The following is a 21,065-nucleotide window of genomic DNA, read 5'->3' as shown; positions in this document are numbered from 1 at the left end:
AGTTCATGTCTGAGCCACAGTCAGCTCCCAGTCTTGTTTTTGCTGACTGTATAGAGCTTCTCCATCTTTGGCTGCAAAGAATATAATCAATCTAATCAATCTGATTTTGATATTGACTATCTGTTTAGTAGGAAAGACTACTAGAAAGTAAGTTTTGGAAGATTGGCGAGAGAGGATAATAGTTTGAGAGGAACTGGTCCTGTTGGGGTTCAGATTTTTAAATGTGTGGTGATGAAGGAGTGTATTTAAGGGCATGCATTTTGTATAAAGGCAAAGCTGTAAGAAATAGTGAAATCTCTTCAAAATTATATATTTTAAAAGAAACATAGGGTACAGCAGAATTTCAGTTGTACTTTATTGGGAAGAATTTTGAAGGAATCTTATTTTTCAGCCATCTTAGAATAAAGTTCTATCCCTATCTTAAAAGAACTGTAATAAATCAATCTTTCTCATGAAGACTTTTATCTGGGATTTGATACCATTGATTTGAATGTGATTTCTCGTAGGAGAAATATAGTTAATTTCCAGCAAGTGAATAGTTAAAATTTATAAATCAATCTTCTAAGTTAATCACTTAGAACTTAATTTTCTTCTTTAACAGTTACTCTCATCAACTTTGGCACCTTTAACAGGTGGTTTCATGTATGAAGAGGTTGTTTTAAAACACTTTATCTTTGGGCAGTAACTTATTATAAAATATATCTTAGAAGGGTCAGGTGGTGGAAGAAAGTTCTATCAGATATCATGTTTAGTAAACCAAACATTTTGGGGGAAATTCTTGTTTTCTGACTCTTTTCTTCAGATTTCTGGTTTTAATTCTTTAAAATCACCTAATAAATTGTATATGTGTATATACACATGCGTATGTGTGTTTGTACACATTCACACACAAGTTCATTCCTTTACCCCTTCATGAAGTTATATGTGAATTGAACTGTAGGCACTCTCTTTTAGAATGAGAACAACAGACTAAAGACCCTGCTGCTGGGAGGGATTGGGGGCAGGAGGAGAAAGGGAGGCAGAGGATGAGATGGCTGGATGGCATCACCAACTCAATGCACATGGGTTTGGGTGAACTCCGGGAGTTGGTGATGACAGGCCTGGCATGCAACCCCCACTTCATGGGGTTACAGAGGGTTGGAGGCAACTGAACTGAACAGACTGAGGAAAATCTCCCACTCCACTCTATTCAGTCTCAAAGAAAGTTTTATAAGGGTGTAAAAGAAAAAGAAAACTAATACTAATTTTACTGTTGTTATTATAACTAGTCTCGTTGGAAAAAAATACTCAGACCTGTGGGATAAGGAGCCAGATCAAAAGATCTGATATGGAGTCTAATTTTGCTGGTGGGACTTTTTAAATGGGGAGGACACTTTCGATCAGTGACCCTTAACCAAGGCTCTACTTGTGATTCATCCAGGGCATTTTGATTCATCTAGTGCCAAATCCAACAAAATAGGCAATAGGTGACATAGATGCTTAATTAAGAACGACTGGTCTGAAGAGTATTTAAATTCTTTGTTGGCTCTGCTGCTCCGTGACACTGTCCTCCCAGGCAGTGACAGGTCCTCTTTCACCACTCATACCGTTCTGTATATTCCTTCTTACACATTTCTTTTACTTTCTCACATTTCTCTTCTCATGTCAGCATCCAGAGAATGGCTTCCTGAAAGTCAGGACAGCATCTTCTTGCCCTTTGAAACCTTATCAATACTGAAAGTAGTGCTGGCTGTGGAATATGGGCCTGGTATCTGTCTAGAGGAGGTGGCCTGAAATCACCCTTCCCTCTGATGAACTGAATACTTGTAGAGAAATGTGGGGCTCTTTGGGCACCTTGGGTGCCCATTGCCTGTTTGGAAGTAGATCCACTTGGATATCAACAAATGCAATTAAAAAGCAAGGATCTCCCCTTCAGAATCCACCCAAGTGTTGGTTGTTGGGTCATGATTCTTTAGGAAAGACTGGATTCTAGAAGAGTGATCCTTCTCCTGGGCATGCCTGGGTCCCCTTCAATCATACCCTCCTAACTTCTGATCTGTTACCCCAGAAGCTGTTGGGGGCTGGGGCTGGGAAGGCTGTATGTTACTGCATATGTGTCAAGATTGCCCTAGAGCTGGATTCTAGGGGCCACGTGCAGCTGGACTCACATCTGGTCAGAATTACCTTACAAAATCCACAACACTGGCAAGATGCTCACCCTCTGAGAGAAACAGGAACTAAGAACAGTGGAAGGATTCAGTGTGGGCCCACCCGGTGACGTACTGACTGCGTGAGTGGACTTGTAGGCCTATTCTATGGAAGTTCTAATTTTTTAATTCATTTTACTAATTTTTAATATCTGGTTTAACAAGCATCATCACCCTTGCATTTGGATGAGATGAATGGGTGGATGAGGCCTTTCTGTTCTGTGGTCTGTAAAAAGCCCTCCTTTCTTCATCCTGGGGCTTGTGTGTTATTTGTCCCTGAGAAATTTTAGAGTTTCACAACGAGACTTCTGAATGCCAAGTTCCTGTGGCATTTGGGTTTCTACAAAGCAATGTAGCCACCTTTTGTTTCCTTTCGGTAAAATATTTTCCTGGCCCTTCATCCACAAAGCATGAAGTCGGCCTCCCTTCAAGCTGTTACTGAGAGCCTAATAGGAGGGCCTCTATGCAAATTTATGAGACATTTTCACTATAAAATTGCTGAAAACATGAATGATATTTCTACAGTTTACTGTTTTTCACTTTAAGTACATTTTCTGACAATATGTCTTCTATTAATCATTTAAGCAGTAGTAGGAAACTTAAAGGAGTGTATTCAGAAGCAAGAACCCATGGTTCATTTAGTGCTGTCTACAAAAAGTTCTTATTGATTGGCATCCTCTGTGGTTATGTGATGTAATATTTATAATATGTCACCCAGCCATACATCAAAACAAGTATGTCTCTTGTTTCATTTCCGTGAGAGATGTTGATTTCAGAGAGGTCAGCCCAGTTTTAGGTCACGTTGTGGCCAACCACTGGACCAGAAATGGGAAGTGACCAGATTTATGGAGCTATTGGAAATGACCCCAGAGCTGCTTCAGTTTCTGTGGGTGCTTTCCTCCCCTCCCCCCACAGCACCCCTTTTCCTTCCTCACTTGCCCCCTGTGTGCCCAGTTGGATTTTCTTGGCACACGTCCACACAGTGAAACAGCCTCATTTAATCTGCATGTGAGCATACTACCAGGTTGTTTAGCGGTGCCCTGGACCTGCTGGGACAGGAGCAAAGCCGAGCCTGGGGTTTCCCTACGCCATTCGTCATGGCTCGTGGCTGAAATGTGCCCACTGCCATGTTGTTACAGGCGCTGAAACCTGCTGCGGCTCTGCCGTGTGCACGCCCTGGGCAGCTGTTTTGGCGTGAATGTTGGATGGAGGTTCACGCTGAGTGGCGGTGCTGGACTTGAAGGTGCAGCCGCCTTCAGGATTGGGGCGGGAAGAGAGTGAGGCAGCCGAGGGAGCTTCCTGAGGATCCCCTTGGGGCCTCCCGTGGGCTTGAATACTGGCCAATGAATCAAGTCTGGGAGCTTGGATGCCCAGTATGGTCTATGTCTTGTCTTCCTTTGTCTGTCTGTTCTTTCCTCTTGCTAAGGAAAGCTGGTGGAGTTCAGGTCAGGGGACACAAGTGCTAGACCTCAGGCAGCAGCAAGGCCGCTGGTGTCTTGGGCTCCGAGCGCTACTTCACTGAATCCTTGTGGCACTGAATCCTTTATTGTCTCCTGCCACTCCAGTCTCTGGCGAGTCTCTCCTTCCTCCCTCCTCCTCAGTAGACGCCTCTGTATTCCTTACAACTTGAAATTATTTAAAACATGACGCCCTTTCTTTGTTCCCTCCCGGGGAGCGGCCCTGAGGCCTGCCCAGTGTCTGTCACACTCAGCCAAGGGGCCGGAGGGAGGGACCGGCCGGCCGCTGCTGGCCGCCCTGGGCTTCCACCATTTCCCAGCCGTAGCGGAGCCGTAAAACTTGTGGCTTACATAACCCAGTGAGCATTCTCCAGCTAATCTGCAATCTGGGCTTTGAAGATCACAGGAAAGCAAAGGTCACGACCTAGAGATCAAAGTGACAGAAACCCACAGAGTAATTGCTGGTTCCCCTCTGTAGAGGGCCTTGGTCTGTCCTGTGGGTGTATTATTTGCACTGAGACTTCAAACGTGCTGCCGGTGAACTGTGAGGGAAATCAGCTGGCCTTGGCTGGTTGTCAGGCGTTCATTAATGCTGTAGGTGAGCTCACCTCGGCTCATTAGAGGCCGAGAGTTGTCATCTCTTCACTCGTGGTGTTTGTTCATTACTCCGTGGTCTTTATTGACTTTTCCTTACCGTCCTCCCTTACCTGAAGGTGTGAGGGGGTAGTGAGACAAGCAAATTGGAGCAATACGAAAGAGAGGCAAATATGGATGTATTTATTGTAGATGAACTTGGAGACACATAGAAATCAAGCAAGCAAAGTGAAGCTTAAGAGGCTGGGGCAGCATTAGCCCAGCCCCTTCACGGCACAGACGGAGAAACTGAGGCTCAAGAAAGTAGCAGAAACTGAGCCAAGGCCACAGAGAAAGCTGAGCCCAGAGTCTGGGCTCTTCCCTCTACCCCGTGAGTCCACATGCTTTTTGTTGGGAAGACCTCCCTCTTGTTTTTCCCTCCAACACATACACTTGAAAGCTTTGGTCTCTCCAGTAAGCTTCATTTAAGCGACTGCTAACTTTTCAAAATTAGTCAGAGACATTTAGCTGTTGATCAGGGTTTTTGATCAGCATGAGGTAAGCAGTGTTACCAAATGGGCTTGATGCCATCCAGAGCAAAGAAGCTTGATGTTCTGTTGGCGTGTTCACGCTCTTCTGTTAAGCTTTGTGAAAGGATGAGAACAGTTCATGGATCACCTATTGTTGCCTTCAGGGGCCCCCAGTGGGGGGTGACCCCCAGCTTGTCTCCCCATTTCCCATGCATGAGAGCAGGAAGGCAGCAAGAGGCAATAGGAAGAAGCATAGAATGCTGTAACGGGAAGGAGGTGGGAAAAGTCCCCGTGACTGCAGGTCCCTTGAGACCTGGAAATGTGGTGTGTCTTGGGTAGAGTCTCAGAAGAAGAAACATGGCAGCCAGCCCCAGGAGCAGATGCAGGAGGTCTGTCTCAGTGTGCCTGTAGTTGTGCGGAGGGCCTGGGGAGCAGCCAGATCCCCCGGGGGAGCAGATGTGGGCAGGAGACAGCATCCTCCCTTCCCTTTGAAGTCTAGATGAAAAGTGCCAGAGCTTTTGGTAGAGAAAACTGACTTGGGAGCAAAAACCAAACAAACCAAAAAAGGCTGTCTGCTGTTGTTTCTGTCCCCCTACCAGTTGTAAGCATCTCTTTAGAGGATTTCTTTCAGGAAGTGGCACTTCCTCTATGAAGAGAGAGAACCTGAAAAGCTGTGTGTGGGTCTCACTTTTCGAGAATCTGTGTGCAGAGACCGGTGGTTCTTTGAAAACCTTCCCAGGGTCCCTGGTCTCCTCTGGGTAACCTCACCCTCCATGTCACAGCCAGCACCCCTCCCGGCCCTAAGGCTTTCTCCCAACCACCTTGGGAAGGTCAGGAAAATTGGCATTGCCCTCTGGAGCTGGGGATGTGAGCCTTAGAACTTAGACGGATCTCTTTTCATTAAGCAGTGCCCTGGCTTAACAAGCAGTTTTATAAATCTGAAGCTGTCTCCGGGTGCCGCAGGATTTATGGACGGGGGTTTCTGCCATAAAGTGGTTTATGATGGCTGCCTTCTGTGTTATTAGTAGCTGTCTCTTCCTTCAACCATTGCTGTTTGATAATAGCTTTAAAACACCCAGAATTACTTACCTGCAAGCCCCATTCCCGATCGCCCCTGTTGACAGTCTGAATAAGTTTACTGCCCTTTTGTTGTACTTTACCTTCAAAACAAACTGATTGAACCATCAATAGCTCGTGGAAGCTGACAGAGGCATGTCATCTGGACTAGCCCTGGTGATTGCAGGTTATCTGGGGGAGTTAACCTTCCCGCATTGTTAACTGAAATGTTTTATGTACTATGCAACTTTAGGATACGGCTGTGATAACCCTGGTAACTAAGTGATACATCACAGTAAAGAGATTTTGGTGCAACAAATAACCCTGGATTAAATTTACAAGGGTTGAATTGATATTGTAAAAGCCTTCATTCTGTGGCTTCGGGAATCCTCTCTTATATTTTTATGGCAAACTTGTATTATACTCAGGATTGAAGCTGCAGCTTTTGACACCCTGACATGACCTAGAACAAAGGGAAATAGATCTCCCAAGACCAGAATGGGACAGGCAGGCAGAAAGCTCACTGACTAAGCATTGGCAGAGCTGGTTTAGAGCTGGTTCCACACCACCAAGGGGCAAGAAATAAGGTCTGGTGGATATGGCTTCTGTCTGGGCGCTGGGGACCATAGACACTGGGGGCAGGACAGACCATTTGCTGAACTGGGAAGGATACACTTGGCCACCTTGTCAACTTCATAATTCCAAAACTATTCATCCTTGTGGTGTTTACGTACATGGACAGTGATTCTCAGCAGGCCTAGCGGCATATCAGCCTTATCTGGAAGCTTATTAGGATGTAAACTTGAAACTTCATTCCAGATGCAGTGAATCAGAAACTCTAGGGAGGGACTCTGTGATTTGTGTTTCAACAAGGCTTCTGGGGGATTCTGTCACCTCCTCAAGTCTGGGACCCACTGAGCTAGAATGTAAGTCCGTTGAGAGCAGGGACCTTGTCTATTCTGTGCATCGCCTATTCTTAGCACCCAGCTCAGCTCTTGGCAGGGTGGGTGAATGTGTAAATAAATGAAAGAAGACATCTCCTAAGGGACATACTGTGAGTCCTGAGCTGAGTCTCATACTAAACTATTTGGAACAAGCCTTCCTAGTGTCTCTCAGACATCTTTAGGCACCAACCACCTGGAAATCCAGGCTGACCAACTGGGTGGGAGTCAGGTCACCCCTAGTTTCAGGGGAGCTGGCAGCCTGTTTCCTGGATGTTTCTTTGGTGTTGAAAGAAGAGTGCTCTGAAAACAGTAGCTCTTTGTCATCTAAAATTTTTTAACTAGCTTAAAAGCTAGCGCTTCTCTCTCTCTCCTTTGATTTCAGGGCTGTGATCCAAAGTGGGGCGAAATGACAACCTGCTGTCTGTTGTCACCATGGTTCCTGCCAGCCCCGTGAAGACATCTTTCATTCCATCATTAAACATTGGCTGATTTTCTAATACTGATTTTTCTTCACCTGAATATTCATCTTTTCCCACCCTACACTTAGTGGGTGTCTTTACTCCTTTGAGCGTCACTCCTGACATATTGTTTCTGCCTGTACGTGTCTTTATTTGAAAGAATCTGTTGTCATCAAGACTTTGCTGCTACAAGCAGAAGATGGAAGTTTTCTCTGACACTGACTGAGGCCAGTGGGAGTTCTTCTGGAGGATAGAAAGGTATTGAGGCCTTTGCAGAACTTGCCTCGTTTAGAGTAAGCTTAGGTGGCATTCAGAGAGGGAAAGAAGAGGCTTAGGGAGAAGTAAGAGAGAAGATAATGAGCAGCTTGAGGCCAGGGAGAGAGCTGGAAGTAGGTAGTCAAATTTCCAGGACCTCAGATGTTGGTGTGGAAATTTCTGAGCAGGAAAAGGATACCACGAAAGAATTTAGAGTATTTTTGACTTTTAGTCATAGGAAGGCTGTGACTAGAAACCTCTGAGCTGTTTGGCATTTGAGTGATCAACCGAGTCACAAGGACAAGCATGTGTGAGGCCCTTTGATGATGTGAGACCATCCTATGAACTGGGGGTGCTGGCCTTGTGGACCTAAGGCTCCACTGACGAGGGAGGCCTGCTCACACCTCAAGTAACGTTTGCACTGAGAAAAAAACTTAGTGTTTGGGAACTGCTTTACGGCTTGTTTCTTTGAAGCTTTCTTAAGATTTCTTGTTCTTCTTTCTTTGTCTTTGCAAAGCTACTTTGTGCATAACCTCAAACTCGGTGCTTAGCTGTGCCAATTTCTAATTTCTGTCTTTGAACTCATCTTCCCCATTATATTAGAATCCCTTAAATTGCCAACATCCGTTGGATCATAGAAAAAGCAGAGAATTCCAGAAAAACATCTACTTTTGCTTCATTGACTATACTAAAGCCTTTGACTGTGTAGATCACAACAAACTGTGGAAAATTCTTCAAGAAATGGGGATACCAGACCATCTTACCTGCTCCTGAGGAATCTGTATGCAGGTCAAGAGGCAACAGTTAGAACTGGACAAGGAGCAATGGACTGGCTCCAAATAGGAAAAGGAGTATATCAAGGCTGTATATTGTCACCCTGCTTATTTAACTTATATGCAGAGTACATCATGTGAAATGCCGGGCTGGATGAAGCACAAGCTGGAATCAAGATTGCCAGGGGAGAAATATCAATAACCTCAGATATGCAGATGACACCACCCTTATGGCAGAAAGTGAAGAGGAACTAAAGAGTCTCTTAATGAAAGTGAAAGAGGAGAGTGAAAAAGTTGGCTTAAAGCGCAACATTGAGAAAACAAAGATCATGGCATCTGGTCCCATCACTTCATGGCAAGTAGATGGGGAAACAATGAAAACAGTGAAAGACTTCATTTTCTTGGGCTCCAAAAATCACTGCAGATGGTGACTGCAGCCATGAAATTAAAAGACACTTACTCCTTGGAAGAAAAGCTATGACCAACATAGACAGCATATTAAAAAGCAGAGACATTACTTTGCTGACTAAGGTCCTTCTAGTCAAAGCTATGGTTTTTCCAGTAAGCATGTATGGATATGAGAGCTGGACCATAAAGAAAGCTGAGCACTGAAGAATTGATGGTTTTGAACTGTGATGTTGGAGAAGACTCTTGAGAGTCCCTTAGATTACAAGGAGATCCAACCAGTCTATCCTAAAGGAAATCAGTCCTAAATATTCATTGGAAGGATGGATGCTGAAGCTGAAGCTCTAATACTTTGGCCACCTGATACAAAGAACTGGCTCATTTGAAGACTTTGATGCTGGGAAGATTGAGGGCAAGAAGAGAAGGGGACAGCAGAGGATGAGATGGTTGTATGGCATCACTGACTCGATGGACATGAGTTTGAGCGAGTTCCAGGAATTGTAATGGACAGGGAAGCCTGGAATGCTGCAGTCCATGGGGTTGCAAAAAGTTGGACACAGTTAAGTGACTGAACTGAAATGAAAGAGCAGGAACCATGTTGTAATCACCTCTGTATACCTAGCCCTGGCATGAAGTAGGTGCTTAAGAAACATTTGTGCAGCTGAAATGAACTGGTATTTTATAGTGTCCATTCTAATGCTTCTTTCCAAAATGGTTTGAGAGTGAGAAAGAAAAATTGGTCCCTGTGTTCAAGAAGCTTATAGTTTTGGTGAGGACATTAAACTGAAGGACAATTAGAAAATAATACGGTGTTAGCAATGGAGTATTACTCCGCCATTAAAAAGAATTCATTTGAATCAGTTCTGATGAGATGGATGAAACTGGAGCCGATTATACAGAGTGAAGTAAGCCAGAAAGAAAAACACCAATACAGTATACTAACACATTTATATGGAATTCAGAAAGATGGCAACGACGACCCTGTATGCAAGACAGGAAAACAGACACAGATGTGTATAACGGACTTTTGGACTCAGAGGGAGAGGGAGAGGGTGGGATGATTTGGGAGAATGGCATTCTAACATGTATACTATCATGTAAGAATTGAATCACCAGTCTATGTCTGACGCAGGATACAGCATGCTTGGGGCTGGTGCATGGGGATGACCCAGAGAGATGTTATGGGGAGGGAGGTGGGAGGGGGGTTCATGTTTGGGAACGCATGTAAGAATTAAAGATTTTAAAATTAAAAAAAAAAAAAGAAAATAATACAGTGTTAGACGATAGGGTGCTGAAAATGCCTCCTTGGAGTATCGAGAAGGGAGAAAGCAATGTGGGCTGGGGATGCAGAAGAAAACATCTTGAGAGTTGGGATTTGGAAAGATAAGTGAATACTGAGGATGCTGGATACAGGGAGAAAAAGTCAGATTCCCGTGTAGATAATGTGACTTACCACGCTTGACATTGGATACCCACCTTTTCTTCCTAACCAGGAAAGGGTCTAAACAATTGCTCCTTTGATTGGAGGAGTATGGGGGCTTGATGGAAAGCATCTGGGTCGGTGACTGTCCCTGAGGAAGGAGAGCTAGAGGCAGGTGTCTATACCTTTTGTATCATTATTTATATGTTTATGTACCTATCTTCTGACCATGTGAGTCTTCTTGTCAACTCCATATACCTGCTTAAAGATAGTTCATCACACAAGTAGTCAGTCATTCAGTTATCCTTAAAGATGGTAATGGATCCCAAAGACTCTTTGCAGGGAGACCATATGGCATATTTTGCTGTTAATGTCCACTAGAAACCAACTCCCCTTGTTTCTCCTTGATGGAGATAATCTTCATAGTGCCAGTGCAGAAGTAACTCAGTGATGATGAGAAAAAAGTCCTCAGCACGTCTCTCTGACTCCTCAAGGAAGCAGTTTCTCAGCTATGTATGTTCTTACTTCTATCCCAGAGTTGTCCAGGTTATTATCATTGTCCTGATGGCAAATTAAAGTCTCTTGTCTCAGCTTCAAAATGAAGATTTTTTTGTTCTCTCAGAGATGAGAATAATACAGGTGACCCATAAGAGTGACAGTAACATGAATGGTATGATCAGGTTGTAGATTATTTTCTGTGAGAATTTCTTGTGTATGAAAAATTTGGGGGTCCATTTTCCAGAATGGGAAAAGGTAAATACATGGATAGGATCTTATTGGTGAATCCAGGTGTGCATTTGTGAGTATACCTTTGAGTTAAGATCAGCCATTAGTGTATGTTTTGAATTAGTGTATGTATGAAACAGAACCATTTGAGTTTCCCTGAAGAGGGATTATTCATTGTGAAAGAAGAGGGGAGAAGCAGCACCCAAGGTCTACACTTCTGAAGACTTAGTGATATAGTTTCCTGAACATCAGATAAATTGCATGAACCTTTGAGTCCATCACCCCAGTCTTCCTGAGCTGTCTCTGACTGTTCTCTTCCAGATGCTTTGTTCTGCACAAGCTGCCCAATTTGAAGTTTCTGGATGCTCGGAAAGTAACCAAACAAGAACGAGAGGAAGCTTTGGTCAGAGGGGCGTTCATGAAGGTGGTGAAGCCCAAGGTAAGCCCTCTACTCTCTTGTTCTTTGTGAGCATTTATGCCTCACCTGCTGGGCACTCTTCAAGGCTGGAGGAAGTCCTCCTGTGTGTTCAGAATGCACCAGGATTTCATCCATGGATACACCTTTGGCCAAACAAGAAGTAGAATTTGGTATAAGCTGGGTCTTCCTGGGACTCTAGGGGGACATTGTTGGTATTACAAAGTGATTGGTAAGGTGATTTCAGACAGATGGCTCTTGTACCAATACAGCAGCATCACGCACAGCCTCTGGTGATGTTCCCAGCATCAAGGAGAATTTCGAAGCAAGGAGGATTTCAGGCCTCCTTGAAAGTGTTTCATTTCCAAGGTGAGACCTCTGCAGACTCTGGAGCTGAGGAAGGAGAAACAGGAGAGCATTGGACATTACTGTTTCTCAGGAAGGCAGGGTTCCTCTAGTGTCTCAGCGGGGGCTCTTCTTTCTCAGGGCCAAGGGGTAGCTGGGGGAGAGTGCTTGCCTCTCGTTCACAGGTGAGGGCTCAATAGCACTTGGAAATACTGTTTGCATGGAAGGCAATTTCTCTGACAATGCGGTCTGAGACTGGTGTGTGCGTCCTTCATTTGGCTCTCCAGAGCCCAGGCGAATGCTGTTTACTAACCTTTGTTTCACCAGCTGAGTCTGCTTCGAGGCCAGGGGATTGAACGTGGTGTCATGTTAATGACAGCACTGATGAGGCAAGGGGGATTTGGCTTGGGGTCTTGGATTCACACACAAGGAGATTATTAAGGACATGGGCTTGGGAGGAGCTAGGATCCTTCAGTGAAGCCTGAGGCTGGGGAATGGACTTCATGACTCCTTTGGAGGTCCAGCATGTCCTGGAGCTCTGTGGAGCTGCAGTCACTTCCTGTGGGATCCTAGTCTGTGTGTTGAAATCTTTGGCCCAGAGATCCTTGAGGTCTCATTTGTCCTCACTGATGGACTTGGAGCACTCTGCACGTGCATTGGAAATGATTAAGAGGGAAAGAGGAAAAAACAAACAGAACCAAAACAGAAAAATGAAACCTCTTCCATCAAGTTGCTCAGCTGGCAGCAGACCTCAGGCCACTTTCTCTCCCTGAATCCATGAGGTGCAACTTATTTCCCGTTATGCTGAATAAAATTGCTAACAGTTGTGGAAATATATGATATGGAGAGTAGAATACTGGCAGATAAATGTATTGTTACCTGTTTCAGCATGTGGGAAATTAATTGAGTGATTCGTTTCGTAGCTATTAAAGTGTTAACGGTTTTCCTTATGGAGACACTGATTTGATGTATTGCTCATGACTGCCTTTAGTTATTCCAGCTTTTGTGATTTTGTTCAAATGAAACAATTTATTTCTTGGCTTCCTTTTTTTTTTTTTTTTCGGTTAAAAGATTCTAGAGACGGCCAGTATCACCAAACCGAAATACAACAAATGGAGTGTTTATAATATTTTGAGTTCCCACGCATCCTGCATTTCTCACCATTGTGGATGCGTGCATTTTATAGCATAGATACTGTTTCTCCTGCTTTCATTGTCTTTGACATGGAAGCTCTCTGCTGTCACTGGAAATCTGGAGAGGTCATAAAGAATACCCGTCATATTGGAATGGGGTGTCAATGATGCCCACTACTGTTCTAAAGTTCTTTTGTGCCCAGGTGTCTGCATCCTCACATAACCTTCAAATGTGGAAGGAAGGGGGCATTGACTTACTGCACAGATGCAGTAACTCAGACCTAGGGATGCTGTTTGGGCTACCCAAGTCAAGAGCTCATAATTGCGAAAATCCAAGCTTCACCCATGTGTCTATCTGCAGACCCCACATTCTTTCATCTCTTATTCCTGGAACACTGAGCTCACCATTCCCTCTGTGCCTCTCTCTGTCCAAACGGAACCTCCAAGGAAGGCCTAAGTGAAGAAAACAGGTAAAAGCAGGACTGTTCTGCTGGAGTAGATATGGGGGAGAACTGAAGGCGTCCCCTGCCTTTGAAAGCAGGGACGGGCTCCCTAAAATCCAGCAGTGGCTGATTCTCTGAGTCATTAGCACCATTGACAGAAATGCTCTTCAGAGCTCCCAGTCAGTTTCTGATCACTTACAGAATCAGCTTGTTTGTGTGATTGACTCTTTACTAACACATCTTTACTAACTGTGTTAAGCTTTGAAATATCCATTAATTATCAATATTTGGAGAAAGATAAAAATACTCTGACAAAGCATCAAGAGTCATTTTGGTGGTTATCCTTTTGTAGAGTCCCATGATTTTCAAACTGGAGAAGGGAGGGCTGCAAAACTCTCTGGTCTGTGCTTTCATCTATGGGTGCAGGAACAGGGAGAGGATGTAGTTCCCAAAGGCCCCAAAGCCCCTTGCAGGCAGAATTGGGATGATAACTCAGCCGTCTGGGCCCTCCTGTGTAGTGCTCTATTTACCCCGTGACCCTTTAAGTGTACTGGAGGAGTTCTCTGTGTTGCCAGCTTCGTATCTGACTCTCGTGCCTCTTGTGAATGGCAGACAATTCCCTTTTGTCTGGTTTTTTGCAGAGAGATGCGCTTTTACTTTTCTTTCAGATAGAAAGAAGCCAAATGAGCTCCTTGCTGAATTAATAAATTGGTGTTAGAAAGGCTGGTTCTCGCCTGCTCACAGTATGTACAGACAAGTGTTTGTTCCTTGCAGGTGTGTGTATATGCGTTCCATCTCTGTGTATATATACATATGTATGTTCTGGGAGGTATGTGTACACTCAGAGTCAGCTCCTAAGTGGAGAGCAATTTCCTCTTGGTGAATTGCCGACGCTGCGCTGAGCACGCTTGGTGAAGACCTATTTTTCATCACGGACTCAGAATCTCAAGTTGGCTTCTGTCCTTTCGGAAGCGGTGGCAGTCTGTTTTGCTTATTCAGCAGAATGCTCTGATGGATGATCAAGGGGGCCGTGATTTGGGGAGCTGTTTTCATTTTATTCCTGACATAAAGTATTTGGGAGAATGGAAAATGCCTCTCCAATCACAGCCCTTGCCTTGGAGGTAGGGAATGGGCAGTCTGGGTGTTCTCGGCTGATACAAATGCAGAATCATCCAGCAACTCATAAACCCCGTCAAGTCACAAAGGCTTGATACGGTACCTGGCAGGCCCGGCGCTTGAAGTGCGAGTCAGTTCTCAGTGTCTCGCACAATGACGCGTTTCTCCTTCATGGCTGCCTTTTGGCTTTTGTTGTTTAAAAGCTGCCTTCTGTCTGAGTTCTGATTGTTCTACAGAAAGATGCTGTCGTTCTTTAGGAACTGATAGTTTATGCTACAGTGGTTCTTTTAGTCTTGCTTTCTGTGTGTGTGTGTAGTGAATGGTCCTCCAACAGCTAGGCTTTGCTCATTTCCTGAAATGTTAAAGAAAATACATACTCTGAAAAATATTGGCCATTAGATCATGGCATTGTCAATGCAGAGAGTACCCCAGTTGGACATAGAGGAGGTAATAGCCCCCCAAGAACATCTTCTATAATGACGAGACTCTGACCCGCCCCACCACTGACTGCTCCAAGAAACGTAGATCAAAGCAGTGTGGAGGCCTGTCCAGGAGGGCGTGCATGATAGGCATGCAGCCCTAACATCAGAGAGACAGTGCAAGAATCGACAGTCAGAATTGCTTAATTATTTCCTGGCATTGTAATTATTCATCCCTGTTCTGGCAAAGAGCACAGTTGTCAATTTTTTTGACATAATTATTTAAAACTGAGCCCTCTTGTTTACAGGCATGTATAGGAAGTGGGCTACCAATGGTTTACTCTTTGGAATCTTTATAGAAGCAATAGCAGCTACCAGGGCAGCTGGACTGAGAAGCTCAGCGTCTGTTAGAAAGTGTTTTTACACGTGTGTTTTTGCTTGTAGTCATGGCCAGTCTCTTATAGGCAAGATAGGGTCATAGGTTTATTGGTGAGTTTTGAAAATATGGCGTCCATGTCTTCATGTAGGTTTCCTAGGGTGTATAGCTTGTGTATTTGTGTACTTTTGTATAGATGCGTTTATTGGTATGTGTGTTGAGGGGTACTTCTCTTGGGGTTGGGGGGATGCTGTAAGAATGTGTGTGTGTGTGTGTGTGTGTGTGTGTGAGGGAGAGAGAGACGAAGGGGAAGAGTTGAAAGGAGGGAGAGGGAGATGTGTAAAGGAATAAATGTGTAGCTTTGGAAATCTTTTATATTCTTGTCCTTAAACTGAAATTTGAAAGCTCTTTGGGTCCAATGACCACCTCCTTCCCTGGTTAGAGGACACAGTCCTGCTCTTGACACCTGGAGTTGGGCCCAAACTTTCTTGGGTACCTTTAGCTTCTTCCATCTGTGTCTGGTTTGGAATTTCCATGAAGAAAAAAAGCATATTAGGAGTAGAAGCATCTGGAAGCCCGCTCTTTGTTGGGACGAGGCAGCTGCGTACCCCTTGGGGTGTCAGGTCTTGAGGGCAGGGACTTGACTTTCTTTGCTTCTGTGTCTCCAGGCCTGGGGTATCACAGAGGCTCAGCCAGTACCATCAAATCAGTAAACTGTGAACACGGCATGTTGGAAAATCCATCACGGAAGGAGGTTCATTTTTTTATTGCCTCAATATGGTCCTCTGCAAAAGCAGGGAAAGGACACTTGCCTCAAGAAAATATAATAACTTGGATCCGTACATTGGCGAAAAAGAGGGATTCTGGTTTGCATATCTGTTTTTCCAAAGGATTTTACCCTGCGACTATTTCTGATGGCAGAATCTGTGGCCACCGTGGTCCTTGGGATCACGTCTCCTCCATGGAGCTCCACTCTTAGGATGCGGGCGGGGGTGCGATCTGAGCTCCCTGTCACTGCTTACATGTTCTCTGAGTCCTTCTCTTTAGAACCCACCTGCTCATGTTAGAGCTTGTAGGGGAAAAAAGGTAGCTTCTCCCAAAAAACATGTTGGGGTACGCCACAAGTCTATGAGCTATTAAAGTGAGATTTTTCTCAGTCTCGAGGCTCTTGTGCTTTAGGTCTGTGCTCCTTTTTAAAGGAGCCCTGCCTCATGGCTTGTTTGGCTTACTGATTGGTTTCCATGCCTAGCCTAGCTCTTCACTAACTGCTACCTTGTTCTAAAGCCCAGTGTGTTTGTCCTTTATATGTTCTCTGCTCCTATGTAACCAATTGTGAACATGTGAAAGGTTATCCGAAACTACCTCTCGATGGCTTCTAGTTAGTAACATTTGTTCCATGCTCAATATTTTTAAAGCTATGTATTTTTCATAAAGCCAGGGGTATGCCTATAAATAAATTTGGTAAACTGTATGAACATGCAATTAAGGAGACAATAAGCCCATGTACATTAAAAGTTCTCTACTGTGCCAAACAGAATAAAATGAAAAATGTCAGTTGATTTTTCTAGATATTTCTAACTACCTGAATGTGTTAGTGTTTTATGGTTCATTTCTGTTTTCACACAGATGTTTCTTATCCTGAGACGTATTCAGATTCTCTTTCCAGTAACTTTATAGTTAATCTTGAAAGGAGGAAAATTTTTTACTTAATTTCTTTTTTGAAAGATGTTTGGGGGGTGTGTCTAGAAGCAACTTCAGAAGCCAACAATTTTCAGTTTATTTGTTTTTATTCTTTTTTCTGATTTCAGTTTGCCATGTTCATTTGATAGGGGATCACTTAAAGATGTTGTGGGTTTTTTTCCTCATTTTTAGCACCATGGCATCCTGTGTCTCAAATAAATGCTTTCAGAGTATTGCTTTTTAGAAGCAAGGTTGGGAGCTTTCTATGGCTTTGCTTTCGGATAACAACTCTCTGAAATCAGAGGTAGACTGTCACAGTGAAGCTGTGTCTCCAGCACCCTAGCAAAGCTCTGTAGCTAGAGGAATGAAATTCACAGTAAAAGGGAAGTGAAATAGAACTGTAGATGGTGGTCGCACCCTCAGAACCATGTCCAGATGTCCCTGTGGCCTGGCCAGTCAGGTGCTTCGCACACAGTAGGCATCATTCTCTATTAAGTCCAATGCCTGGGGAGAGATCATTGAATGTCTGTTAGAGTTACTGGCTTTCCTTGTACCCTGATGGCCCACCTCCACATTCTTCCCCTCTGTGTCCTCCAGCATGCTGGCTTTTGTCCAAAGATATTTGGACAAACATATGCCTAGAGGATCTTAGAAGTAAGTTGCAGTGTTGGGGGGAATAAGTGTTGCTAGCATGCAGCCTCTGGATCCTACCCATTATAGAGAAGTGGGGTAGTTTTCTTCACTTATCTAAGATTGTTCTATCTTTGCCCTTGCTATAGCTTCCCACAGAGAAGCTATGGCAAGGGCATACCTCTTCCATAGAGAGGGGTATACTTCTCCATCCTGTTGACTTTGCACTTGGGCGGATGGCACTTAGGCCAATGGGATGTGTATGGCAGTGACAGCGTACAAACTCTAGGCCAAGACTCGTGAGGTACCGTGTGTCTCCACTCACCCCTCTTGCTCACTTGCCAGTTGCTGTGGAAATCCCATGAGACACACATTGAGCAGACACACACTGAACATGAAGCAGAACTGCCCCAGCCACCTACAGACATCTGCACGAGAAAGACACGCTGGTCATAAGCCACTGGGACTATGAGCAACAGTGCTATTGCAGAAACCTGACCAAGGGTTAGGCCATCTGTGCTCACATTCTATCCTCTGGCCTTTCCCTGTCCTGTCGAACCAGGGCTCTTTACTGAGACACAGCGTACGGTAGTGAAGTTCATAGCGGTTTTGCATATCACAGCACGGGCTTTAGTAAGCTTTCTGGTTGTTTCACTCATTAGGATGGAAGGCCAGCCTCAGAGTCGACTGGCCTAGAGGTGCATTATTAGTTGCAATGACGCTTTGCTGATATGTGATTCAGAACAACACCTAGCGGGTATTAAGCATCCACTGTATATTTGATATGTACTATTGACTTAACAATATTGTCTTTAAACTTCTCCTTGAACTTGAATCTGCAAATGATGATCAGAGAACTTACGTATATCACTTAAAATTACAGAGCACTGTGGAATCAGGTTCTTCCTCAGGCCTGCATAGACCCCTGAGCTCATGCCCTTTTTCCTGTATACCTTAAATTTCATCCTCCAGACGTGGTGATATGATGAGAAGTAGGAGTTAAGGAGAAGACCAGGACATGGAAGGGAGCCAGAGGTAACTTGGTAATTTTCAGTTGTGACCTTGTGACCATTCCCTCCAACCCATTTTGGTAAAATGCGCCAGCTAGGCAAAGAATAGTAGGAACCAGGTGGTGGAGGGCTTTGTTAGTTAGGCCAGGCTTGCAACTTGAGGAAGAGGAGGAGCCTCGGTGGGGTTCCAAGTGGGAGGACAGTAAGGGTGAGTTTGTGTTTGGATCCCTGGGTGTCTGGGGAGGGGCACTAGTTCCCTGTGCACAGCAGGTGTTTTGGAAATCTGTGCAGAGGCAGCTGCTCTCCGGAGGCCACCCCACATTCAGAGCACTCAGACCAGTGCTGGTGTCCAGACGGCCACATGGGCCACGCCCGGAGCCCTCCCCTGACTGCAGGGAGGTGTCTGGGTGGTAGTGAGCAGCTTAGATGCTGCGATGAGAAGAGAGCTGATGGCTGTCAGAGACCCAGTGGTCACTCATCTGGCAGTCTCTGGCATTTGAAAAAGCTCTTTGACATATTCTTACCAATGAGACACTGTCCCCTATGGTGTCAGCTGCCTTTGTTTTAAGGAATGAGTTTAAGCCTTCTTAATTGAGCTATGAGAAATCCTCATTTGTGTGATCTTTGATAATGACTGTGATGGGGCCTTTAATAGCTGATTAGGTCTGTAATCTGTACATTTCCAGCCTGACATTTTCTTGAGCCACTTTAAAAGATAATTTTTGGTATTTTCCTTTGGCAATTTAGTTTTTAAAAAATTAAGCTTGTTGAGAAAGAGAAGAGGAAAATAAACATGCTTTCTTAAGAAACTGGGTTCTCAGAGAATAAAGTTGGGGTGCTGATTTCAAATCACCCATATTTAAACTCACATCACCCTGTGTCCTGCATGAATCTCAGATCTTGGCAGGGAACTGGTCTGCTGCGGCAGGTACATTGGTCACTTGGGGTGGACCCTTATCCTTAACAGGTGTTATTCTACTTGACCTGCCCTGCTCTCTGCCACCACTGCCCCCCCGCCCCCACACACAGATCTTTGCTTTGAGCCTGACAATTCCAGGCCAGTGATGAGAAGGAGTGGGATGGAAGTACAGGACTAGCTTGGCTAGAACAGAGGAAGAGGCCAGTGACTGAGGTCTCAGGGGAAGATCGTGATGACCCCAGTGTTTCCACCATCAGTCAGTTCCAGGGGCCTTGTTCTCTACCCTTCTGACCTCTGTGGCTACGTGAACCCCTGCCTTGCTTGAAAAGTCTCTTCTGGGACCCATGGCGGCATCAGATGGTAGGGACTAACCCTTCAGGCAGACAGGAATCCTAGAAGGTAGGGAGGCCTATGGGATGGATGGCTGACTAGGGAAAGATCATGAACATGGTTCTGAGGTTTGGTTCTGAAGTTCACTTTGATTATATGTATGAATTGCAGCTCTGTGGCTAAGAGGGGAAGAACACATGAAGACGGCATAGTCTCAACATCTGCTCTTGAGTTCTGGTTATTTCCAAACTGCCTGCACCTAATAGCAGATGTACTAGCTTGCCAGGACTGCTATCACCAAATACCATGGACTGGGTGGTTTTAAACAGCAGACATTCCTTTTCTAACAGCCTTCGATGCTCCAACCTCAAGATGAAGGTGTTGGTGAGATTGGTTTCTTCTGAGGACTCACACTTTGGCTTGCAGGTAGCTGCCTTCTTGCTGTGCCTCCACGTGGTCACCTTGGTGTGCACACACCCCCCGGCTGTTTGTGTGTCCAGCCATCCTCCTCCCACAAGGACACATCATATTAGATCAGGGCCTACACACTGGTCTCACTGGCAGTGAGACCTCTTTAAGGGCCTTGTATCCAAGCATAGTCATATGCTGAGTCCTGGGGGTTAGACGTCAACATAGAAATTGGAGGGGCACAATTCAGCCTCTAACAGTGGACCAAAAGAGCGAACTTGAAGAATATATATATAAAAAGACTCATGTAAGCTTAGTGATGAAAGGCACGTCAGATACTTACCATTTACTTGTTCTTTTCATTGTCCCCAAAGGCCTAAGAAGCAAAATTGTGGATAGAACAAAGCAGAAGGAAAGCCTCTGGTTATCCAACGTGATCAGAGGGAGAAGTCTTCACAGAATTCGACTGAAATAGGAATTTGATCTGTTTGCCTGAATGTGGCTGATAGATACTTTTCAGGGTCTCATCCAAGTGAGTGCCAAGCTGGTGTACACAAGTAATTACCAGAATTAGTGGGAACTTCTGCAGTGGTACCTTCCCTACACAGTAGGCTCAGCGAGGAGCCCAGTGCTCAGAGGAGAGCTGCTTCTTCTTAAAAAAAAATGACCCCAGAGGTGTACTTTGCCCCCGATGGTTCCTCGAGGAATGAAAACAAGCTGTTTCTTGTTATAAGGGAGACGAGTCCTAATACATGTCCACTGATCCCTGACTATTTCTCCCTGTCAAGCTCTCCGGGAACATCCAGTTCCCACATAGCCACTGGGTCTTGTTTATGAGGAAGCTCCACGTCTCGAGGGAGTGTTTGGCCTCCTCATTGTTTTTGTCTACCTGTGGTCACCGTGGCTGGCTTTCGGGGCCCGTGTTCACTCTCTGACTCTGAATGCACCATCACTGTCCCTCTGACCAGGCAAAGTGGTGTTTCACCAACATGAAGGGGCAAGTCTAACCTTGGGGTCCTTGAAGGCTGATGGTACAATTAGCTCTTTTATTTGCTTTT

At 44.8% G+C, this 21,065-nt stretch overlaps 1 protein-coding gene across 1 annotated transcript in view; it reads left to right on the top strand.

Annotated features, from left to right (window-relative positions):
• C28H10orf11 (chromosome 28 C10orf11 homolog) overlaps nucleotides 1–21,065 on the top strand; it is a 1,150,860-nt gene that overhangs the window by 653,671 nt on the left and 476,124 nt on the right. Inside the window, exon 5 of the mRNA XM_018042510.1 lies at nucleotides 11,105–11,222. Coding sequence (XP_017897999.1) covers nucleotides 11,105–11,222 — 118 coding nt within the window. The remainder of the gene's footprint in view (nucleotides 1–11,104; nucleotides 11,223–21,065) is intronic.

The sequence above is a fragment of the Capra hircus genome, chromosome 28, assembly GCF_001704415.2.
Source record: "Capra hircus breed San Clemente chromosome 28, ASM170441v1, whole genome shotgun sequence".
NCBI classification, from domain to species: Eukaryota; Metazoa; Chordata; class Mammalia; order Artiodactyla; family Bovidae; genus Capra; species Capra hircus.
The sequence above is the reverse complement of the archived record's forward strand: the minus strand, read 5'-3'. Positions and strand labels throughout refer to the sequence as shown.